Source organism: Egretta garzetta, unplaced genomic scaffold (assembly GCF_000687185.1).
Source record: "Egretta garzetta isolate BGI_Z169 unplaced genomic scaffold, ASM68718v1 scaffold314, whole genome shotgun sequence".
Classification (NCBI taxonomy): domain Eukaryota; kingdom Metazoa; phylum Chordata; class Aves; order Pelecaniformes; family Ardeidae; genus Egretta; species Egretta garzetta.
Window position 1 is genome coordinate 2,337,655 of NW_009259531.1, and position 23,858 is coordinate 2,361,512.

The 23,858-nt window shown below is 36.7% G+C and overlaps 1 protein-coding gene across 4 annotated transcripts in view; it reads left to right on the forward strand.

The window, feature by feature from the left end:
• FTO (FTO alpha-ketoglutarate dependent dioxygenase) overlaps positions 1–23,858 on the forward strand; it is a 260,976-nt gene that overhangs the window by 64,771 nt on the left and 172,347 nt on the right. For all 4 annotated transcript variants that reach the window (XM_035893132.1, XM_035893133.1, XM_035893135.1 and 1 more), the window contains 3 exons: positions 6,332–6,411; positions 8,259–8,402; positions 15,555–15,674. In XM_035893132.1, coding sequence (XP_035749025.1) covers positions 6,332–6,411; positions 8,259–8,402; positions 15,555–15,674 — 344 coding nt within the window. The remainder of the gene's footprint in view (positions 1–6,331; positions 6,412–8,258; positions 8,403–15,554; positions 15,675–23,858) is intronic.

Sequence of the window (23,858 nt, forward strand, 5' to 3'; positions counted from 1 at the left end):
TTAAACAAAACTAAACAAAATCCAAAATTACTTTCAGTAAGAAAGTGGTGGCTTTTGGGTTTTGTTTTTGGGTTTTTTTAAGGCTTACTTTTCCTAGTATGAAGAAAAAAGATCTGGTGAATGACTGCAAATCTGCTGCCTAAAAACTCAAATCTGAACTTTATATCACTCATGAAACGGAAACACTTTAGCTCAATTTAGAATAATATATTGGTCTGCAGAGGAAGTGCATACTGAACCCTGCTGTCTCAAGTACACAGTCAAGGGGTGTCTAATATGAAACGTGTTGGGTGCATGCAATAAATCCAAAACGCGTGGAGGTGAGCAAAGGGCCCCATCTGCTCTGTCCTAGAGCATGCTTAACTAGGGTTGTCATGGTCTTACTATTAAATTGGAATCTTTCCCCTGATCTTTGAGTTAGACATGACCAGATTTGCAAGCAGATTTACAATTTTCACTAATTTTCCTACCATGACTTCAAAACATATTTAACAAAAATACATTCTGGACTTTTTCAAAGGGAGATTTACTTTTCTGCAGCTGTTTCCCATAGATCAAGCTCTTGCTTGAAGGTTAGGGTTTTAAAACAGCATGAAGATGAACTTGGAATCTTATACCCCTCCCCACCCCCAGCAAATTATGGTTCACAAAGCATCAAAAAATTATTTTTGTAACCAACCAGAAGAAGGGTTCACACATTGCGGAGGTTGGCTTGTGGTTAAAGATAAGTATTTAATGGAAACACTTCCACATGTATATAGTGGCTCATTAAACTATTTCTAGATATTTAATCTGCTTCTATTTCCATAAACTAACTTGAACCCTCTTTGCTCTCTAGCATCTTGAATGTGTTGGAGTTTTTTAAACCCTTTTTTTTTTTTTTTTACTTGAGTCCACATTTAATCCAAATGCTATATTCCTTGATTATTAAGACTTTGAACCCCAGAAATGTATTTGTCGTTACCAAACTTTGATTATGAGGTCTGGCAAATCCCAGACTTATTTTTTTTAGTTCAGTCTTTCAATTCATTCTGTGTTTTGTTTGTGCACACTTTTCTTGTTTAACAAATAAAAGTATTGCTTAATTAGGGACAGATCATCCCTCTAGCTTTCTTTTATAGAAGTAGTATTCCATTGACCCATAATTTCCTGGGGAAGGAGACGTACCTTCCTGGTGCTTTTTGTTGACATAACTACAGTAAAATTAGTTTGGTTAGGTTTTCTCTTGTTGAAGAATTGTGTGCAGTTGAACACAAGTAGAATTGGAAATGGTGGAAAATCACTTTAGTGCTTTTCAAAATTGCCTTATAGTATGGTTAAAAAGAAAATTCTTCATTCATTTATGGTAGTTAAGAAAACTAATAGCACACGTCCATTTTGCTTTTGTTTGCAGACATCTGTGGTGTTTAGAATATCAAAGCTTTTGCCAGTGTTTTAAACCCCACTGTAGCTTTTATCTGCTTCATGAAATAGATGACAAGAAGACAATTGTCTAAAAAATTCAGGAAGAACATTTGGAAGAAGATAGAAAAGATGATATAAATCCCCATTCCTAATTCTGAGAGTGTTTTCCATTGTGGTTTGTGTTTTCCTGGGAAGTACTTTACCTAGAAATAACAAGTTTGGGGCATTTAGTCCCTACTCCTTTCAGTAAGGATTGGCTAAGAATTAATTTCCTTTCTTTCTACCTTGTATTTTTATGTCTTAATAGCCTGCAGTGACATATGGGTATCCAGTCTTTGTTTCTCTCAGAGTGCTTTGGCTCCTCGCCTCACTGATGCTCTGATAATTAGTTAAGTAGTAGAATTAGTTAAGTATATGTATGTTAGTTAAGTGTATGTTCATACACATATCCATTAGTCTGTTCTTTTGACAAAGGCTATACATGCAAGGGCTTCCAGTGTTTCTGATGGTGGTGCCCAGCTAATCCAGCTGCTGAGAAGAAAGCATATGGTGGTGAGGTGTGGACAGAGCGGGGACAGGGACTGAGAACGGGATCAGAGCACCAAGGGAGGAGGGAACTGGTGATAGTTCCAAGCAGTGGAGAGGACGCTGCTGAGATTCTGTGCTGGGAGGGGGATGTATCTGAGGAAAGAATAGGAGGGCAGAAATCTGTGCAGGGGAGGGACAGAAAGATCTATGACGTGAACATTGCTCCCACAATTTAAAATAGAATATGTAGCATCCAGATTCCAAAATGTATCTGCTGTCTGTAAATAGCAGGAAATCACTGAGAAGTTTATCTGATCAGGGAGTTGACATAGAGAATAATGCTCTGCATCTGACAGTAGAAGGGTGGTCAGGTGTTAATAGCATTAGTTTTAGGAGCTGTAAGCCCGCTTCTCTCACTGAATTCCATGCAAGCTTTGGCAAGTCCCTTAACCTCTCCTCACCCTTAGGTTTTTCTGTGTCAGTTACCAACTTTACAGAGGCCTTGCATGGGTAAATGTATTAAAGCACCAAGTACTTTAGATGGTTTTGTGTTTTCTGGGTTTGGTTTCTTTTTTGTGCAGGTGTGAGGAATAGGGTCCTGTATTAGATAAAAACTCCATGTTGTAACTATATTTTGCATAAGGTGTCTTAACTGAAATTTCTGTAGCTGGAGATTCTGTGTCAAATAATTGTATGCATTAGCCACTAATCAGATCATCTGCTAAATGTTCTTATGACTTCTTAGTACTTCATCTGTAAAGTCAAAATCTGACCTACGAGTTATTTAAACAGACTTCAACTTGATAACTTTGTTTTCCAAGGTGGCTTTGGCCACTTTTACGCAATCATACATGTGATTAATTTATTTTAATAAATCTTGCCTCAGCTACACTAGCCCTATCATGGGATCTGGCTGTAAGGTGGCAGATGATTCATTGGGAAGTGGCAGGCAGAAAGTGGTAGAAATAAAAGAATAAAACAATCAATTTAAAAGCAATAGGTATTTTGCCATATACATGTATGCAGGAAATGTCTCCTTGTTTCTTTGGTGCTCCACCTCAGACAGAAAATGAAGTTATTTTTTCCAACATTCAAACACCAAGTGTCTGTTCCCAACTAAGTTGTGTTCCTTTGAATGCAAACAAGCCCTTTATTATACTGTCAGTAGTTTGGGGAAACCCATATAGGCATTATACTGCCTGAAGTGCAAGTAATCCTCCACATCTGTGCAGTGACTGGTGTCCCGTTAATACAGGTAAAGGTGAAATAGCTTTCATGTGCATGATTAGGCTTTGACTGAGAAATTTCTCTTTGGTCAGGGTAACACTCTAGCAATAGTTTTTCTCGATTGTTTTCTAGAATTACTATTTTAAATTTGGATAATTTGTAGATGTTTCGGAATTGATAAACAAGCAAAAAGCCTGGTCAGACTTCAGGAAAACTGTGCAAATGACAGCATTTTTCATAGACATGGGAAAACTCTGGGAGAGGAACAGTCATGTAAGCAGACAACTGTAGACCAATTCTCAAAACTTCTTTCTTACCTAGCAGTTATTTAACTGGCATATGCATCTTGTAAGCATCCATATGGAAGGCAAGACTGTTTTAAGAAGGAGAAAGGATTGTGTGACAGTTCTTGAAACTGTGCTAAATACATTGCTAAGTTGGTGTTAATGGCGATTTGAAATAAAAAGTCACTTCTCATATGCATTATACAGTTCATTAAGTTTTGAGGGGCTTTGTTTTTGTAATAGATACTGAAATGAGATGTCCCTGATGTACTTGTCCTGAATTTGTGGCAAGATAAGGGCCCGGTGTTTCCTGACAGAAAAGACGCCATGTTGGCTCTTACCTCACCACAAATTCAGGAGAACGGTCTGACAAATAACTTGCCTACATGCAGTTTGCCAAAGCAGGACTGATACATGCTCCTACTTCTATATGCATGGATATAATACTGGCGAGGCTCTGTTTTGGTTTTCCAACCCTCACTGATCAGTGTTTAGTCATGTAGAACTGATGTTAACTCGGCATGCATTGTATTCTACCAAAAACCACAGGAGCACTATGGCAGTTTTGACATGAGTGTCTGAGGAAGGTAACAGTTTTGGTTTGGCTCTAAAACCAAAATAGTAATCTGGATGTAGTGTTCTGTATCCGAGTAAAAGCTTTTGCTGCCAAATGGACAATGGCCAATTTAACAAAGAGTGCTTTTTCTTTTCAATTAATGTATTTTTAGAAGAAAAAGAAAAGCAAATCTTTACAGTAATCTTTTAAGACCTAGAATGTATTTTTCAAATATCCTTTGAGACATGCAATCCATGAAGCTTCAACTATTTTTGTACAATTACAGTTTTAGATGAATTATAAACTCTTAAATTAAAATTACAGGCTTCTTTCTAGGAGTCATAAAGGATTAGAGACAGTTGGAAGCAATTTCAAGGGGGAGCTCTACAGTGAAAGATTTGCCAAGGGTTTGAATAAAGGTGCAAATCAAAATGTAATACTTTTAATGCTGTGTTTGCTACACAAAGCACACCACAATCAACGGGCACTGAATGGCGTGGTGGAAGTGTTTAGGTTTTTTTCTATCGCAATTCTTCTTGAAATGACTGTGATATTTAGATATTGCAATGTCCAGAGATAATATTGTTCTGTGGCCCTTGCGAGACTTGACTCTATGCAATTTAATCCTCATATGTTTATGTAGGAAATTGCTTTTTCCTATGTTCTTTTTGTTTGTTTTGGAGCAGTTTTTTCAAGCTTTTCAACTTTACCCATCTGTAAACCTCATGGAAATAGAAAGTAAGCCTCCCGTCTAAACTTTCTTAGTGGGAATTCAGTTCTGTTTCATAACACTTGTCTGCCTAATCCTTACATAAATTGTTCTTCTGATTTTTATTTTTACTTTTTCAAGTTGGTAATGTTATTTGCTGTCTTAAGTATGAATTTTGTTAATAGTTGCTTCTAAAATTCGTAAAGATGCTGTTCTTACAACTAGGATAAATTCAGTCATTTTTCTGATTTCTTATTCATTAGACTTTTCTCAGTTTTAAAGTTTCAGACTTGTTGCAAAGTAAAATAAATGTTGTAGAGCGTATTTTTTTTTCAGTAATAAAGAGAATACCATTAAACCTCACACACTGCTCTTTTCAGTCTGATAGTCTGTCATTATGGTCAGAAGAGCATTTTCAAAAATCAGTAGGAATTTGGGATATCATGTTTCAGGTGTGCAAATATTAATCTCTTAAAGAGAAACTATATTTATGTGATGGAAGAATGAAGCTTGATCATTTCTTATCGTGCTGTATTAAGATGACTGAAGCTAAATTCCCTGAAAGAATATGTTTTGTTGAAAATACAGACTCCAAGTTAATTGGCGTCTTGTTGGTCTCTCTTCCTGTTCTCTTCCAATTTTGTTTATGATTTTTCTTGCTTGGTGACACTTCAGGTCACCTAGTCTTGTGTGGTTTCTTTAGCCTCTTTCTACTAACTTACAAAACTATAACTAAGGAGTGATTTTACAGAAATTTTTGATAGATTTTTCTGAATGTCTTGTTAAGGTTGAGAGGGCAGCATAATTTTAACACCAAAACTGTTTGAATTTGAAAACACGTAATGAATGATTTTCAGTGTAACAGTGGGTGTTAATAGATTTACTCTGAACTTTTCCAGAACTGTTTCCTCCAAAAAGTGCTAATTTGTCAGAATTCAAGCATTCTTCAGTTACGATAATTTTCGACGAAACTCTGATGGTAACTGAGTAGATTCCATCTATGGAGGTTTGTGGGGTTGGTTGTTCACCAGTTTGTGAACTCAAGTCCATGACAGCCCTCCGGCAGGCTACAGGAAGGTCACAAATGAAATGCTTTGGAGACAGGTCTTTGAGCAGTTTCTGCTTTCTGGGTTCCCAGTTTCTTGGCTCTGAGCTGAAAGGAGAATGTCAGATAAGTCTCAGATAAAAAGATGAAATGATATGTCTTTGACTTTTTTTCCTTTCCCTTTCTTTGTTTCTTTTTTCAAGAAATGTCAGTATTGTTTAGTGATTTTTGAGAAAAGAGATTGTAATTTCTGAGTAGTCTGTGGTTTATAGTGATCTTCAACTTTGAAAGAATTTATTTGTTTAACTTATCCTGTAAAAGGTGGGAAAATGCTACTTCTAAACTGTGTAAACTGGGAGAAAACTAATGAATAGAGATCTTTCGTAACACTAGGACAGTGAATAGTTTGCATGCTCTGCTAAACATCAGAGCTCTATGAAGATAGTACTATCTGACTGAATTCTCTATTTTTTTTCTTTAAATGTTTAATGTAGCGTCTCGAATTCATATTCAGCCAGAATAAGTTTTATTAAGTGTAATTTTTTCCATGTACTTAAGGTTTTCTAATCTGTCCCTAGATGATCTCAATATGACACATCAGCACTGTGTTCTGGCTGGTTTTTCACCTCGATTCAGCTCAACTCACAGAGTGGCAGATGTAAGTATCAAAAATGGTTTGCTTTTTGATCATTTGTAAAACTAATATTCTGGTACCATCTACATAGCATCATGTTGTCTTAGCCAGAACTGTAGCTCACAGTTATGCTTATGACTCAGGCTGTTTTCTTGAACAACTGCTATTTGTTTATTTTTGGATTGAGGTACACTTGTTTCTGTATTGGTAGTTTGGCTAAACTCACAGTTAGGCATATAAGATGAACTGAGAATGTGCTATGTCTCACTATACGGATTACTGATGAAATGTAGAAACAACTGTATTTCTCCTGAAATGTTTTAACACTTTTTTGCTGTGTTCATATCCCAGTTGTAGTTGAAAGGCAATATTCATGATGAGATAAAAATATTCAAAACACTTATGTCAGCAGTGCCCACTGGCAAAAATGGCCTTTAGGAGGTCAGAAGAACTAAGCAGTCACGAGTATGCTTTAAATTGGATCCTTCTGTGCATCTGAGGATTAAAGAAGCAGAAAAGTGATACAGAGTCCCTTGTCTTGGAGTCATTTTGAGATAACAAGGCTTCAGCCTGATAGTCTCAAATGCTAGGACACCTTTTTTTAAATTTTTTTTTACTAGATCTCTCCTTCTTATTCTTTTCCATGGCATTATCAGTAGTTTTGTTTATGTTTTGTGTATGTTGCTAATGGGAAAGCATATAGAAAAATAAAAAATAGACTGTATTGTAAAAAGATACTTTAAAGAATTACAATTACCACTTTCTTCTTTCAGCAAGGCAAAATGTATCACTATTGAAGCAAGAGTGATAACATGTATCCATATACTTCTTTCCCCCCCCACACTTTTCCTAATTTGTGCTGGAATGGAAGTGAAGCAGTAGCACCAAACATGGACGTATATACACATTGTAATATTAAAAAAGTGTCTGTATTTCCCAAACAAATATACACTCTGCTAGCTTGAACATATTTGCCATAAAGTACACTGTATGTGTTAAAACAAATAGCTGTGTATCTCATCTCTCATTTCAAGACTGCTCTGACCCTACTGCTCATGTCTTTGTGTTACTTTTGCAGGAAAATGCACATTTATTTTCACAGTATGAAAAGCTTCTCTATTAAGTGATTATGCTCAGGTTTTGTAAACTGTTGTGACTTCTTCAAGTTGTATAATACAGAATTTTTTATTTTTAATTTTTTTTTCAACAATATGAGAATATGAGACCAAGGGGGCCTTATTCAAGATTATTCCTGGAAATTTAACTGAAGGCACAGATATTTAATTGAAAATAACTAAAAGATGTAGATGTTGTCTTTCTTCTGTTTCAAAAGGATTTTTACAGATTTCCTTCTCAATTTGAAGGGAATGTAATGAAAACAAAATAAAAGGAGCAGAAGTGCAAATTTGTTTTGTTCATATTCTCTGTACCTAGTAAGCAAACAGTGCTCTCAGATTGGATATGGAACTCCATTTTAGCATTACTGGGAGCCCATACAACTGGGGAAATACAACTGATTCTGAAATACTGTCAAAAACTGGCCAGGAAGCAATGGAAAATATGGCCATGTTTTTGTATGCCATATTTTTAAACTAAATTTGAAAGGAATTCTTTTCATTCTCCTTTCCATCTGTGCTGTGCTGGTTGGCTACATGTCTGATGGATTAGACTTTTGCCTAATTTATATCAGTAACTATATAGACAATCCAAGAGGCATTATGTATTTGTTTGAAAGATTGCAGAATAGTTATAGAAATGCATCCCTTCTGCTCCTTCACTTTGATTATTTCAGAAGCAAACAGTTCAGTATATTTGAGAAATGTGTATATTCTGAAGTGGCTATATATAATTTTTTTGTTGTATCTTTATAGTGTTCAAGAGGAACATTGGAATACATATTTGGACAATGTGAACTGGCACTCCAGAATTTACAGACTGATTCTGATTCAATGGCTTTATCATTGAAATCACTGGAAACTTCAGTTGTAAAGCAAGTAGAAGAAATACATAATGAGGTGAGACGCTCTGCACTGAAAATACTTCAGCCAGGTTCTGAGAGGTGCAGTCTGCTCATGGAGTTAATGGCAGTGAAAGGGTGTTCAGCTGCTCGCAAGGCATTACTCTTATAAGTTTGAAATGTGTTTTATATTACTTTTTTACTTGGGTACAGTAATTGGGATTAACTTGGATTGATACTTTGATTCCTGTGAAGCTGTCATTTTTCCTTCTTAAGATCCCTCCGCTGGTAGAGTAGAAGAGTAGTTTCAGTAAGATTATGCCAAATATGATAGTGAGGTGGACAAACCAAACTACTCTAGCACTTCTCTAAAAAAAGGGGAGAGAGAAAAACAGAACCAGGTTTTTACAGAATGCCAGGTGTGAGACAGTTGTAAGTATGTGCTTTAAAGTATATTCTGAAGAAAATGCAGTGGAAATAATTATGAGGAACATATTTAAACAGGTCATTCTGTGCTACAAAACATGCAAGTGTAACAATGCACTTTTGCAGGATTCCACAGAATCTGGCAGTGCTTTCTTGTTTGAAGTACAGGTCTGGAGTCTTAACACACTGATTTGACAAATGAACTGAAAATATCAGACAGTATTTTAGGAAACTGCAGAAACAGTTGATATTTCCTGTGTCATAAAAGGTAGGCAGCATCACAAAAAGTGTAATCTGCCTTATTCTCTGTTAGTGGTATGTGACACAACAGACTGGGTCTTCTTAGAGGGTAGTGTTTCTGAAGATGGTATATGTAAGACTTCTTTTTTTCTTCTTTTTTAAAGTTACAGAAAATGTAGTCAAAGCTATGTGTTGGGAGTTTAAAATGACAGACTGTTTAGCTGCTCTGGAAAGCTGTCCTTCTACCTGGAACGTAGCTTTCAGCTGTTCCTAACTGTAAAGCACTGATGATCATCTGTCTTTAAAAACGGCTGTAGCAACCAGTTAATACAAAATTCTGAACCACTTTTTGCTTAAATATCAGCACTCCTATATTCAGACATTTTGAAAGAGTTCTTTGGCATTTCTCCTAAGTATGATAGCTATTAGGAGCCGTATGGTACATAAGTAATTTTCACTCAAATTAGAATTAGTGTAAGCTGTTTAAATTGCTCTCTGCTGAGGGATATAATATTGTGTGCTGTAACTAAAACTTCATAGAACACATTTTTATCTGTGTTATGTTTACAGTTGGTAAAATTGAATATAGTCATGGCAAAAGATTTGCACCCTTGACTTTTAGCAAAACAGCTCCTAGAGCATTTTAAAGAAGTCTGATGCATGCAGGGTTTTACAAAACATTAATCAGGCTCAGTCCATAAAACTATACGCATATGTGGTTTGCACAGCTAGGGCCACATGCACAGCTGGTGTAAATTTGCACGGGTCCTTTAACATCAAAGACATGTGCCGTTTACATCAGGTGAGAGACTAGCCCCTGGTGTTTGCAGTCACCTGAATAATTTTGCTGTGTGACAGACAGGGATGTTTCCTGTTATGCGTATGGGATATACTGTAACAGAAATCATTGTTTAACTTGTACAGAGTATGCACTTGGACTTAGTAGACACATCGGATCTATATTTCATTTGAAAAGAGAATACCTGCTCACTTTTTTTTTTTGATTCTTTTTTCCCAAGGTCACCTCTTCACTTGAAGGATAAATTCTGTATGTTAAAGTGCTATTTTAATTTCATTTATTTGTTGTGCAAGTAGACAAAATTACTAGTGGCTTATCCCTGTGGTAAACACACATTTCTTTTTCGAACATTGCTGAAGTGAAAACATACAGATCTGTGAGGCAAATTCAGTGGGGTTTTTTGCATCTAAAAGTTTCCCGCCTCTTTTACTCACTGTATGATAAATCTTTGTATTTTCAGGCACTAATACAGGTTTCAGGTTCAAATTTTCTCAGGCAGGTGAAGAACAAGAACACGTTTTGTTTCTTTAAAAAATCGGACGGTTTACTGATGCAAATGAGTCTTCCATTTGATTGGTGTGGTCAGGATTTGGTCACTGGTTTTGTTGGTGGTTTGGGGTTTTTTTTTCCCCCCTTAGTTTGTTAGTATTTTTAAATAAAAAAGACAAGATTACACGAAAAGCCAAACATAGAATTAATAAAGAACTGCCACCCAATTTTGCCAGTTTATCTCTGTTCTGATACACAGCTTTCTGTGCTAGTTCTAAAACTCCTTGTGAATTTTTTTCTGTTATTCTGGACCAGAGATCATGAGCATGAAATTAGTTAGTATTCCCATCTCTAGAGGAGGCTGTACAGTTGTATTTTACTTTCAAATATTATCATAACTGAAGTTCTTCACAGGGTTTAACTCAGGTTATTAGATGCAGCCACTGTTCTAGATTCTTTTGCTTCCCAAAATGCTACAGGTTTGGTTTTTTTACCCCTCTTGCTGGCACCTCTGAAGTAGTCATCAGAGATCATTAGCCAGAACAGAACCATCACAGTACCATCAGGCTATGTGTGACTAAGCTAAAATATAGTAGTTTAGCACAGATTCACAGTCTGTGCTGAAATTAACTGCTCTGCCAAATGAGGTCTGGATGAATTATCTGTGTCTGCTAGAGAGGAAAAAAACCTAAGAGCAAGTCTGAACGAATGAGGTATGATTCTGTGCCTTCACTTCTGTATTCCTGGGCAGGAAAACTGACTTGCTGTGCTGATAAAGTGGGTTTGAACTGACTATCTGAAGCATAGCTAGAGACTTAACTTTTTCCTTTTTTGTGGTGGGCAGAGAAACCTCTAAAAGACAGGTATGGGTGAGTATCTGGGGGATGTCTTTACTGATGTTGGATTTCCCAGAGTTCATTTGTCAGAGCCCTCTCTTGGATGTCTTGACAGAGGTCTTCCTGTCGAAAAAGTGAGATGCTAACCTGAGGAGGTTTTCAGCGTCTCTAGCGGGCAGCCAGGTAGAAGTTTAATATTTCTTTAGACTTAGCTTTGTTGTCGTGGTCTCCCTCACTAAAACAGCCTTCAAAGGAATATCTGAGTAATTGCGAGGTTGTGTGCTGTTTGTTAGATGTGTGAGTCACTTCAATCCCAATGTGTACTTTGTAGTTTTAAGTAAAGATAACCTTAATTAAGGGTGTTCACGTGCTGCTTGTCTGGGTAGCTTCTGGGCTTGAAGTCAGAACAAACACTTCAGTGGCAGGCTATCTGGTGAACAGTGTAGCAGGGTGAACAGAAGTAATTACCTGGGCAGCTGTGAACTGCAACAGCCTAACAATGCACACATAGTGTTAGAGAGTGAAGTTACCCCTTTAAGCAATCAGATTGCTGTTTGGCCAGTAATAATTTATCCTGAAATAAATGATCTTGCAGAGTTCACTGAATGTGACCCTCTTGCCCCTACTGAATCACGCCTGGCTTTCCAAAATATATACAGCTGCTGGGTATGTCCCAAACAGAGCTACAGGGGACCTAGGGAAACCCATTGGCAAGTAAATGCTTTTTAAAGTAATAAAACACTGCTGGACAGATGATGTAAATGCTCATACATATAAAAATAAATCTGCAGAAAAGATCATCGCCAGCCTATTCTTCACATTTCAAAGAAAATTTGTTTTCCTTGCTCTGAGTAATGCAAAATCTGGTAATAGTTCATGCCGTGTGAGGTAGTTTCAAGGCTTCTTTATTTGCCAACACCGAACTAATAATTGGATGCTCTCTATGAGGTAAAACACTAGAGGAAGCTTTTTTTTAGCATCTGGGGATTGTGTTGAAAATGTAGCAGGCTTCAAAGTAAGTACTCAGGTTTGAAAGGTAGGGGTTTGTCTTCATCAGGGTTTTTGCTCAGCCGTGATTATCAAATCCTGATTACCATGATTAAAACTTGAGACTGAATTGGTTGCTCTGTTGCTTGTGAGGTACAGTCACTTTGCCTACAGCAAATCTATTTTTATGGCAGCTGTAGGTAAATTTAAGTGTGGTGAATGCACAGGGATGTAGAGAAGCCTGGGCTAGCTAAGTTGAAGGTATATGGTGTTAGACACTGAGGTCACTGCTGAGAAAGGGTAGCGGTGTAGGCAGCCAAAGGAAGGTTAATATGTTTTAGCACATCACAGTGAGCTGACAGCATGGTTGGTGACTGGCTAGTACGGCAGAGAGAAAATATAGATCACCTACACGTGTGGCATTTAATAACCAATACTTTTAAATAATTGACTGAGGAGCACTGCTTCACAAAATGTCAAATGCTACTGTTGGCCTTTTACTACCCAGTATTGACTATAACCTAAAATTGGCCTTTAATCATTGTTTAAAGGACAACTTGCAAATATGTTGAGGTTAGACACAGGAGGCCTGATTCCGAGCTTATTTGCACAGATGTAAGTCATAAGTGAAAATTAATTAGGAGATGAAAATTGTTCCTCAAACACTCAGCGTATATCTTTTTATACGTTAATATGTTTAAGCTTTGTCCTGTTCAGTCATGTAAAATGCTTTCTAATGATAACTACAGTTAGTTCTGATATATGGGAGTCTCCAAATTAAAAGGCTTTGACAAAATCCTTGGCACAGAAGATTAATTTTGTCACAGAAGATGAATGTTCTGTAACTTCAGTTCCACTGAGGCTAGAACTGAACTTTTTGTCTCTCCAGTATTTGCTGTTGTGGGTTTTTTTCCTGGTACAGCTCCTGTTTGTGGAAGGAGGCAAGCCAATAGGAGTGCCTTCCTGCAACAGGAAAAGATGCTACTGAATAGAGGTCAGTGAAAGCAAGAGGACGTAGAGCTTCTAAGAGCACTTGGAAAGCAGATAGCATATGTTCTTGTTAAAACACATACTTAGTAACGGATGTGGTGTAAAAAGTGTTCATGTATTAATTAAAAATACCAGCAAAACAAAGTATTTATGCTTGCATATAGCTAAAACAAAGATAGAGTGATAATGAAATCATGTCAGCATCGCCTCATCAAGATTTTTTTTTTTTTTTTCCAAATCAACAGTTATCTGTTCAGAGGTGATAGTTCAGAGCAGTCACTTGTCAAGCAGCTGGATGGCTAAGTTGGTGGGTGAAACACTGTTTTTCTCCCCAACCTCCATTTGGGGTCACAGAGACATTGTGAGATGAATGTGGACCTGGGTTTGAGAGCCCTAGTAAATGGTAGTCCACATCATTAAACAGCCAGATGTTGCAATTTGGTACACTGACCTCTGATGAGACCAGCTAATCCTGCGGAAAATTAACTAGCCTGTTGCTAAACTTTACCTCTTGCACCTAAAAAGCAGCTCTTCTGTGTCAAATTGTATATTCTCTATAGGATCAAGATACAATTAAAATTTGGCGAAGATGCCAGACTTGAATTGGACTGAAATTACATAGATTAATGTAACAAATCAGTATGACTAGTCAAAAATCAGGTAAACTGAAATAGGTTCTGCTCATGATGAGCCATATTGTAACATTGATTTTAATTTTTTTGAAACTTTTTTCATTGATTAACAGCCTTATGTGACTCATTTCATGAAACATGTTTGCCAGACATCATGTGATATAACCCTTTCATGGTAGAGGCCAGCAAAACAAAAAAAAGTATTGAGTGCTTACAACTCTAATTGAACTGTCAATATGCTCAGCCTTCCCAAAACTGTGTATACTGGGTTTTGGTTTTGTTTTTTTTTTAACAAACCATAACTTGATCCTTCATATCTTGTTAATACCATAAAGGAAGGAAACTTTCCTTCAGCTTTATTTAGGAAGGATGTCGTCAAACTTCTGTGCTAAAAAGTCACTAGGCTAGCAGTCAGGTTTTTTGAAAAGATTTTAAAATCTATGTCTGCCAACTAATCATGTAATTATATTTTACCAAAAAAGTTGCTTTAATATTCTTCTTGCACACTTCAACTTTAAGTATCTTTTATTGTAATCTTTAACATATATTGACCAAACATTGTTTAATGTTAGCTGGAACACTTCCAGATTTCTGTAGCCATTCTGTTCACCCTTGCAGGAAAGAAAGTGTTCAGTGACGTCTTTGGGCAGTTTTCTTGATTCTTTCACCTTGGCAGGTTGTCTTTGTTTGCATCATTGGAGCTGAGCAGCGATAAACAAAAACTTCTTTGTGGTACAAATAATGATTAAAGCAGCTTTGAACTCGGTGTGAAACATAACTACCACAACAAAGTTAAATACAGAATTCTAAAGACCAGAGTTGTGGATTACTATTACAGGAAAGAAGGCTCAGTGGAAATTAGGATAAATGGAATTATTTTGCTTAAAGAATATTTGATGAGTTATATATTTATATTCGTTTTTAGTAAGCTAATGTTTCTCATGTCTTAAAGTTGATGGGCTGTTCATGCATGAAATTTTTTTAAAAACACAACTAGGAAAGTATTAAATCATTAGCTGTTTCAGATTCTAAATAAATGTATTATCTTGCTCCTGATGGAGTTTTTATTGCTTCAGTAGGGGATTTTTTTCTTTGTAAAGCACAGTTTCTACACAAGCTTTGTCCTAGAAAAACCTGAAACCTGCTTTTTCGCTCCTGGTGTGCGCACGTTGTGTGTCAGAGGGTATTGATGTAACAGCAGACCCGGCAGAGGGAGCACGAGCAGTTTCGGGACACCCCTCTCCCCTGCAGGTCTGCCTGAGCTGGACGCTTTCATGTCTCTTGCTGAGACCTGTTTAATCCAAAAGTTATTGGTAGCCAATCTGGCAACCAGATTGTTTGGTAAAGTATGAGGAACTATGATTCATTATAATGCTGCACTCTCATTCCATAGCAGTTGACTAGGTTGCATTCTAGCAATTTCATTACTGCAAGTTTTTTCAATCTTTTATACGACTGAAGTATTTTCAAACCCACAATGTTAATCAAAATAAGCCAGAGTTGGTACATATTTGACTGAATTGTGAGTAAACCTGCACTTCTAATGTTCTCTGTACCGGTGCAACATGTAAAGAAAAGAGTTGGGTTTTGCACCTCTCTAGGTTTGAAGGGAGTAGCTCAGGACACAAATTCCTGTGGAATAGAAATAAAATAAATAGCTGGGTGTAAGGGTACATTTAGAAATTGGTGTTTTGGTAACCTTCTCTCTTTCTATGGGATTGTTCAGGTATAGCTGGATTCATGCATTATCCCATTCCTGCCCTAAATAATGAACATAGATGTTTATGCTACCATGTGTTTTTATCTTGCAGGTTGAATTTGAGTGGCTTAGGCAGTTTTGGTTTCAAGGCAAGCGGTATTTGAAATGCACTGATTGGTGGCTTAAGCCTATGGCTAAATTGGAAGAATTCTGGAGAAAAATGGAGATTATGGTAAGTACTAGTTTTATAGTCTAAAGCCTCTAGAGCTTAATTCTGAGAGAACTCACAATTATGTTTTTAATTGTACTGTAGTAACAGGATTTAAACTTTATTCAGAACATCTGAAAAGTAGAATTGATGTCAGCTTTCCACTGCCTCATCTTGTTTTTTCTCCCTCAGTAGCCAGAAGAAATGTGAGCAAAATAAGATTCAAAAAAAAAAAAAAAAAAAAGAGGAGATTTTAGTGATTTCCTGACTTTGCTTGTTTTTAATGTTTGACAGCCCCATAGGATGTCAGTCATATGTTACATCACACCAATTGGTACATGAAACTGTGCATTGTCAGCTTTTCCATACAACACCAAGCTAGCCAGCTCTGCCAATGACAACAATGGTGAATGCGTCTGAGGAAAGTTGAGAGTAAAATCTGATGATCTGGAGGTACAACTCTGTAGTCCACCTGCACACTTAACACTGTAGCTAGAACCAAGAGGAGACTAGTTCCTTGAATAATTTTAGTGATACTGGTTCCTGTATAACTGAAAGCATATCCCTGCTTTCCTTGAAAATGGACTCTGTGACAAACGCTGTTAGGCTGGCTGCTGTTGCTGTCCAAGTAGAGACTCATTTGGGAGACTTTGCTAGCGTAAGTGTTTGATACAATTACCAGCATGCCTGCTTCTGGATTTGTACACAGAAGGAACTATACTGACAAACGTGTCTTGCTCATATCCTTATGTCTGCATTAGAAGCTTCTTCTCGGTTATTTCTGCTGGTCACAGCATAAGCCTCAGTTTGCTGGTAGTTGATTTGGGAAAGTTTGTAATGTAGATGAGGATGCTGAATATGATTTGTAGTAGAGGTGTTCTTGTATCTCTGGAGGTATGGTGCCACAGGAATATGCTCTTGAGTTTTGAAGGAAATGTAGTGACTTGCTAAACTGCTCAAAGGTATTGTAAGCTTTTCCAGCAATGGCTGGCTTCAGACTGGGAAAATAAGTGTGGAAAAGTGGAACTTACATTTGTGAAATCAGTTGCCACAAGGAATCATTGAACATTAAACTTTCCTACAAAAGGAGAGAAATTATTTATAACTTGTTTATGTGGGGTTTTTTCCTCATTTTTGTGTTCTTATGTGCTCACATTCCTGAGTGACCTTCATAATTTAAAAAAATCTTTTGGTTTGTTTTTCTTTCAAATGACAACTTACTCTCTTGTAACACAGGCTTAGATGAGGTAGAGACAAGAATGTTTGATTGTTGTTTTATATCCATTGTGTGTTGAGAACATGGAAAAACAGCAAACTCGGGAATTCTCAGGGGTTAGGTTTTCTGCAATTGGTGTGACATTACCATGTGTCTCCAATTAGAAACATGGTGGCGTCAGTGTATCTCCTTTCAGCAGGCCTCAGGATGATATTTATCAGCAAACTGAAGGTTGGGCCAAGACAGAAGCTGCTTCTAATTTAAATTTTAAAAATTGCTTTAACGTATTATGACTTATAACATATTAATCACAATTAATTTCAGCTATTGAAGGAGACAGAAGAGAATGTTAATTGAGAATGTCTGTTTTGTTGAGTCTCTAAGTAAATTTGATGCTTACTGTATTTGAGACTTGGAGGTAGGGTGGGGTTTGGGGGGGTTACCCTACATTTTGCCCTTTAGTGTTTCACAAGACGACAGTAGGGGGCAATGTTGAGCCGCGTTTTAATGCAACAACGGGCTCTGACTTAATAAAAATACACAGAAATGTAGCATTAGCATCAAGAATTATCCCTGTTGCTTCAAGTTAGCTGTAATCTCTAAGATTCCATAACACAGGAAATCAATTGTGGGTTAACAAATTCAACAGCAATTTAACATAAAAAATGCAGTGTTTTGGTGCATGCTTAGCTTCCACAGCATTAAGTTAAATCAAAAAGGTATTTCTGAAGGTACCCAGTAGTCTACAGTCGATGGTTTTTCTCCACATTTATAATTTGAGCTGTGTGATTCTTAAATTAAGAAAAAAAAATTGTGGCAAAATGCTTAAATTAAAAATGTCTTAGAGTTGTTGATTTTTGTCTTGGTAGAGTATTATTGCTTAAAAGGAATTATTTCTTAAAAGAAAATATTTAAGCAATTTTTATTTTTTTTTTTTACATTTGTCTGTGAGCTGAACTACTTCTGACTTATATATTTTTATATATGTGTCTAGAGTGATATAAAAGTCAGTCTTGGGTTCCCTGAGTGCCTTTTTTTTTTCTTTTCCCCTTGTATAGTAATGCAGCCTTAAAGAAGAAAATAAAGTTTGCCAAAGTAATTTTTGATTCTGCTAATTGTAATTGCCCCAGTTGCACAGCCAAGTATGATTCTGCAGGAAGTTTAACCCAGTGTCTTCAAACCTTTGGGCTTTTATTTAGTATTTTTGTACATTATAGCAAGCTCACAATTTTATCATAATGTTTATTCCTGGCATTTCTTTCCCTGAGGATAGTTTTACTTAGAGCTCGCTCTTGTGATGTAAATGTTAAACCTTTCATTTGAATGACATTCTGATAAAACATCGCATTTCCCACAATATTACCTCATGAATTTATGAACCATTAAATCCAAAGCAGTTTAACCAATCTTCTTCTCTTTTTCCCCCTCCCTTGAAAATATGAAGGCTATTCAAATGTTTGAGGGGTTTTTCTAAAAGTCATCCAAGATTAACACGTTATCATCTGCAACATCAGGATAAATGCTTGCTGAATTCAAAGGGAGAGTTACCATTTGAAAAAAGACTGTACAAGCTTTGCTTTCTGGGTAAAGAGAAGTCTGAAAAGCTGAAATCTCATGTGATGTGAGGAAGTCTTGCTGTAGCTGTTCTGAGATTCAGTGGAGAGACAATTTGTCTCTCAGGGTCTGATATCATGCAAACCTTGCAATCTGACATTTATTTTAGCTATGAAAATCTTCTAACACCCTGCCAAATCAGTAGGAGCTGCAGAAATCCTACAGCCTTTTTTCGTTTATTTTGTTTTAGGCTGATTCACATTTCAGTAAGTGAAATGTAAAACAATGAAATGAGTTTTGTTTGTGCAATGAAAAGTAAACATATATGATTATACTTAAATATCAAATCTTTAAAGACTTTTTTTAACATTTCTAGTGTTCCTTTAAAAAAAAAAAAAAGACCCTTGTAGTGCTATATGGTGTGAATTGTATTTCCTGCTTTGACAGTCCATTTAGCAATGGAGCAATGTATTTATATGGCAGTTGGCCTTAATAACCTTTATTGACTTTAGTGGGTAACAGCCAAGACTGGGATTATTAAAATGTATCAGTTTCATTGCAGTATAAAATCACAACATATATAATTATGTTAGGTAGACTAGGCTCCATTTAATCCCACCTATTTATGCAGGAATTTAGCAAGATGAAAAAAATTGCAGAACTAGAACGCAGAGAAAAGTACAACTGGTTTGGAATTATATTTAACAGCATAACTGTTTGCCTACTATAAAGTGTCTACTTAAAGGAATGAAACAGATCTTAAAGAACTGATTTTTAGTGGTATAACTGAAACACAAGTAATTGCTATACCCTTTGTTTCACCTTTTGGCATCCTGAAACACAGCTAATGATAATGAAATGCAGCACACCTTTTAATTTAGAAATGAAGTGTAGAAGCAGAAGTGTGTATGCCATGTGTAGTTACAGTGAGCAAAGCGACATTTCATGCAAACTGGTATCTTTCTGCACAGTTTTCATCTTGATTTGTAAAACTTTTTAAAAACTTTATTTACTGGTCATGATATTATTACTGTTATTCTCAATAGCATGCTTTTATCAATTTGTACAGCTAAACTGAAATCAGAGAGCAAGGCTATTTTTTTGTAAAATTATTTTTCTTGCCTTTTTGAGGTCTGTTTAATTATTTGCTACGATTGCTACATATGAAGTATGTCATAGTTTCTGCTATAAGCCACTATTGTCGGGGGTTTACAGCCTGACAGTCAGAATTGAGTCTAGGCTGAAACTTGAGCTACAAAATCTCAGCCCAGGGCCATAATATTTTTTTTTTCCCTGAAATTAAAACAAGGGTTTAAATATGTATTTAAATCAGAGTATTTCAGTACCAGAATAACCATGAAAAGCTATAAGACAAAATATGCTTTAAAAAGGAATCCTCCTAGCTTTTGTAGACTTTGGCATTTTAGACAGCTAACCAATTATGTTAAAAAAAATAGATAATGGGATCACAAACAGGCTGGTTGGTTGTCAAGTGTTTTTTCAGAAATGCAGAGCAACTTAACTGACGTTTGAATTGGTTTGACCTTGTCAGCCAAAATTCAAGAAATTCTGAGGTATGATTTTAATTTCTTTTTTAGCTTTCCGTTGTGCTTAGATACTGGAGTGTCACACTCCTCTATTGGAGGGCCATGCGGCGATGGGCGATCGTATTTGCCTAATGAGCTGTGAAATGTAAGCACAATGTGGCAGCTCAAAGACCCAAATTTTAGCCATATTTCTTGTCTTTTGGGGCTCTTCTTATCTGTTAAGGCCAGACCCTTTAAATAAATGTATTTTTGGCAGGTTATATTTTATGTACACTAGGAGTCAGATGTTTCTGCAAATGTACCTTTTATCTTCAACAACAACAACAACAAAACCTGATCCTGAAGACTTGTTTTTCTTTTTTTTTTTTTTTTTTTTTACACTAATTTCCTTGACCCCAATATTTTTAGCTGTCAGAAGTGGGCGAAAGGATTCAGCATTGTGTGTAGTAGAATCACTATCAATCTTTTTTAAAAAAAAAAAAAATTGTATTGCACATCTTTCAGAAAAAAAAATATTTACAGTTCTGAGGGAATTCAGACTTAAGCTTCCAAAACAAAGTGTGTGCTGAAAGCACAAAGGACTGTGTTTATGATTCTCTTTGAAGTGTTTTTGCAACAGGATAAGAAAATTTTAGAAACTGTCTGATAGTGTTCAGGGTAAATACTTAAACCCCTTTAGAGAATTTCACACACAGATACTGTGCAGCAGAAAAAAGGATACTTATGTTTCCTAAAGCTGCTACAGCCTACAGCTTTGTACTTAAAGACAGAGGTGTTGAATAGAATTCTACTGAGGATACATCCAGTGACAATATCTACAGGAACATCAGAGCAAACCAGTGGATAGCACTTTCTATTTTTAACCCTTCTGTGAGCTGGTTGAGATCTAAGCGGCGTTGATATGAACCACTGTAACATTTCTATTATAAACTGGGATTGTTAAAAGGGCAGTCCTACAACCTGTACAGCATACTGCGAGAATTACACTGAAAACATTAAGGTTATAATGTAAACTGGCATAATCCAGGAAAAATTTAGGACCATTTAGGTCCTATGGGACAGTGAGATGCGTTTCTGACAGCACGAATGGGAGGGCCATGGGTGGCTTGTGCAGCTGTGCATGTCGTGCGGCTGGTAGCCTGTGCCGCACCAGATGGTGCGAAGGAGGTGGGCATGCTGTCCCCTTTTCGTCTGCCCTTCTAGGTGGATTTGCACCTGAGGTACAAGCTTGACGTTTGTAGGTGTTCTTGTGCACGCAACTGTATCTTGGTGAGCTTCAGTTTTGGATGACTAGAATTCTGTTGTCTTGGGCTTAACTCTTACTGTAAGAGGGCTTCTTTCTGTCATCGTCGCTATATTTTTATAGTTCCGGATGTACATGACTGTGTGTAGTACATATGTGTACTTGTGTGTAAAATGTGAGGAGCTATGTGTTACTACTTAAAACATAAATGTGTATAACACACAATCAACAGAAATCAAAATTGTGCATATAGGTTATGCCCCAATCTTGTATTTGAGTTGTGTAAATGGATCTCTGTGTCTGAGCTGAGCACTCAGGCTCAAATGGGATTCTCCGTCACATGTAGAAGTTTTCTCATAGTGCATAGACAACCAGAGCTGGTCCATAGTGTGACTGTATGTGTATGTACATGCTTCTACACACAGATACATACACAGCTATGTTGGGGTTTTTAACTATGTTGATCTTCTAATTAACTTCTTTGTGTAGGTTCTGAATCATATGAAGTTATATTCAGAGAAAAGGTGTTTCTAGGGTATGAGCACTGGGGGCAACTGCTTGCAGTTCTTGGCAGCAAGAACAACATAGGAAAAGAGTTTAGAGAGCATTAGACTACATTTGGTTGTACTGCAAGTCACCCAGCAGAGAGGGAAAACCTCAGACCGTAGCTCCTGCTGCATCCCTGTGAATCCAGTGTCAGTCCTGGAAGGATATTTTAGAACCTGGTGTTGCCTTTTTATGATGGGGCTCCTGTAGATTGTACAAAATTGTGTGCCTTTTCCACCACTTTTCTTCAGAACCTTGGATGGACATATACTGGAATAATAAAAAGTCTTTTTATCAACAGTGTGTTTATCGAGGCTGCTTATTTGCTGTGGAAATAGCAAAGTAATCGTACTGTGCTATTGTTTTACCAGTCCAACTAGTCTTTGCAAAGCCTTTTTTGTTCTTGGAGATCCATTTCCTAGCAGAAAAACTGAATAAAGGACCGTATTTGAATACTGAAGATAACGTTTCTTAAAGAGAAATTCTTCTGTATTTTTGAAATTTGTGTATCTATTTGTTACATAAAACTTGATTAATTATTACCTACAGTTAAAGTGGTTTCTAGTTCTCATTTATGCAGTCATAGGAGTGATCAGATTTAGAGCTTATGGATTTGGATATTTATGTATGTTTATGGACATGCTACATAGGTACAAAAAGAAGATTTGGTTTGGTGTTAAAACTGAATTACAGTGGTTTGGCAGGAATAATTTTTACTGTGATTGCTATAAACTAGGGGAAATTGTGATTTCAAATGAAAGTGCGAGCAAATGGCATCATGACTAAAATGTCACCATCTACATTGCTGTAGGGTTTTTTTGAGAGGTCAACTAGTATTGCTAAACATAGTTTTATTGCTATTGTATTTTAGTGGCTATGTAACCACTATAAAATAGAATACAGCTGGTTTACTTTCCAAATGGCTTTTGTAAGCAAAGGAGGTGATGTCTTCCAAAAAGCTGCCATTGCTGCATCGATACCTTTTCTTTCCTATCTGATCATCAGTCCTTGTAATTCCTAACAAGATCACGGGTGAATAGTGGTTTTGCAATGTATTTTTTTAACAGTTACTTCATCTTTGATCAAAATTATAGCTCTCATTTTATATATAAAGAAATAAAACTTGTTGGCCACAGTACTTGCCATGGAAAGCATTATGGTCTGATGGATTAGGTGCTAATTCTTTCACTGACCTTCTCTTTAACTTGTGCAAGTGACTTAAGTGTGGTTTTCAAAATCAGTGTGCAGATCAAAATGTTGAGGTCTTTCTTTGGTTTTAGATTGCTGACTATTTCTGATCTTAAATTCCTCATCAATAAAATGAGGCTATGGTTTTTACTGTAACCAAAAAAGTGTTACTTACTATCTGCGTCCTAGGGAGACAACATTCTGCAGCTGAAGGAACCCAACAAACTTCTTCCCACCTCCCCATGACTGAAAATTGTAGAATTTGGGCCACATCTAAATTTTTTTTTCTCCCTCCAGATGGGGAAGTTCTATCCATTTAAGTATGACAGAAGGAGCTTACTGTGTTTTGGCTGACCCCAATTGTCTCCTTGCAGTTCCCAGTTTTAGCCCTCAGGAGCCTTTGAGTGAATCTTTTGCACTTTTCATTTCTTGCTGCACATGCTTCTGGTTAATAATCCTGAAGCTGTAAACATAATACAATGTTTACTATTCTGCAGTAAGAAGATAATTACTGGCTTTTCTTGAATGTCTCTAACATCAGGTTTTGGCAGTTTTCCTTGGATAGCTAGTGAATCTGAACTCCAGATAATTCTCACAGCAGAGGCTCTAATATAAAGTTTAAATGTAGCGAGTCTTGTAAATTATTAAGGTGATTGTTTATCACAATCAGACTAATGGCATGTCTTTTCATAGGCCTCATCCTGAATTTCTGTACTGTAATAGAATGATTAAGGGAATGGTGAGAACAAGCCAGATGCTTGCTTGTGAATAGGAATGGCATCAGCTGAAGCTCTCCTCCAGATGAATCCAACTTCATGCTCAGCATGTGCTAGTCTGCAAAGCACCCCGTTAATAGCTGGGAATGGTGCATCAGTTCATGCTGTCCAGCTGCCTAGGGATCAATATAATTGTGT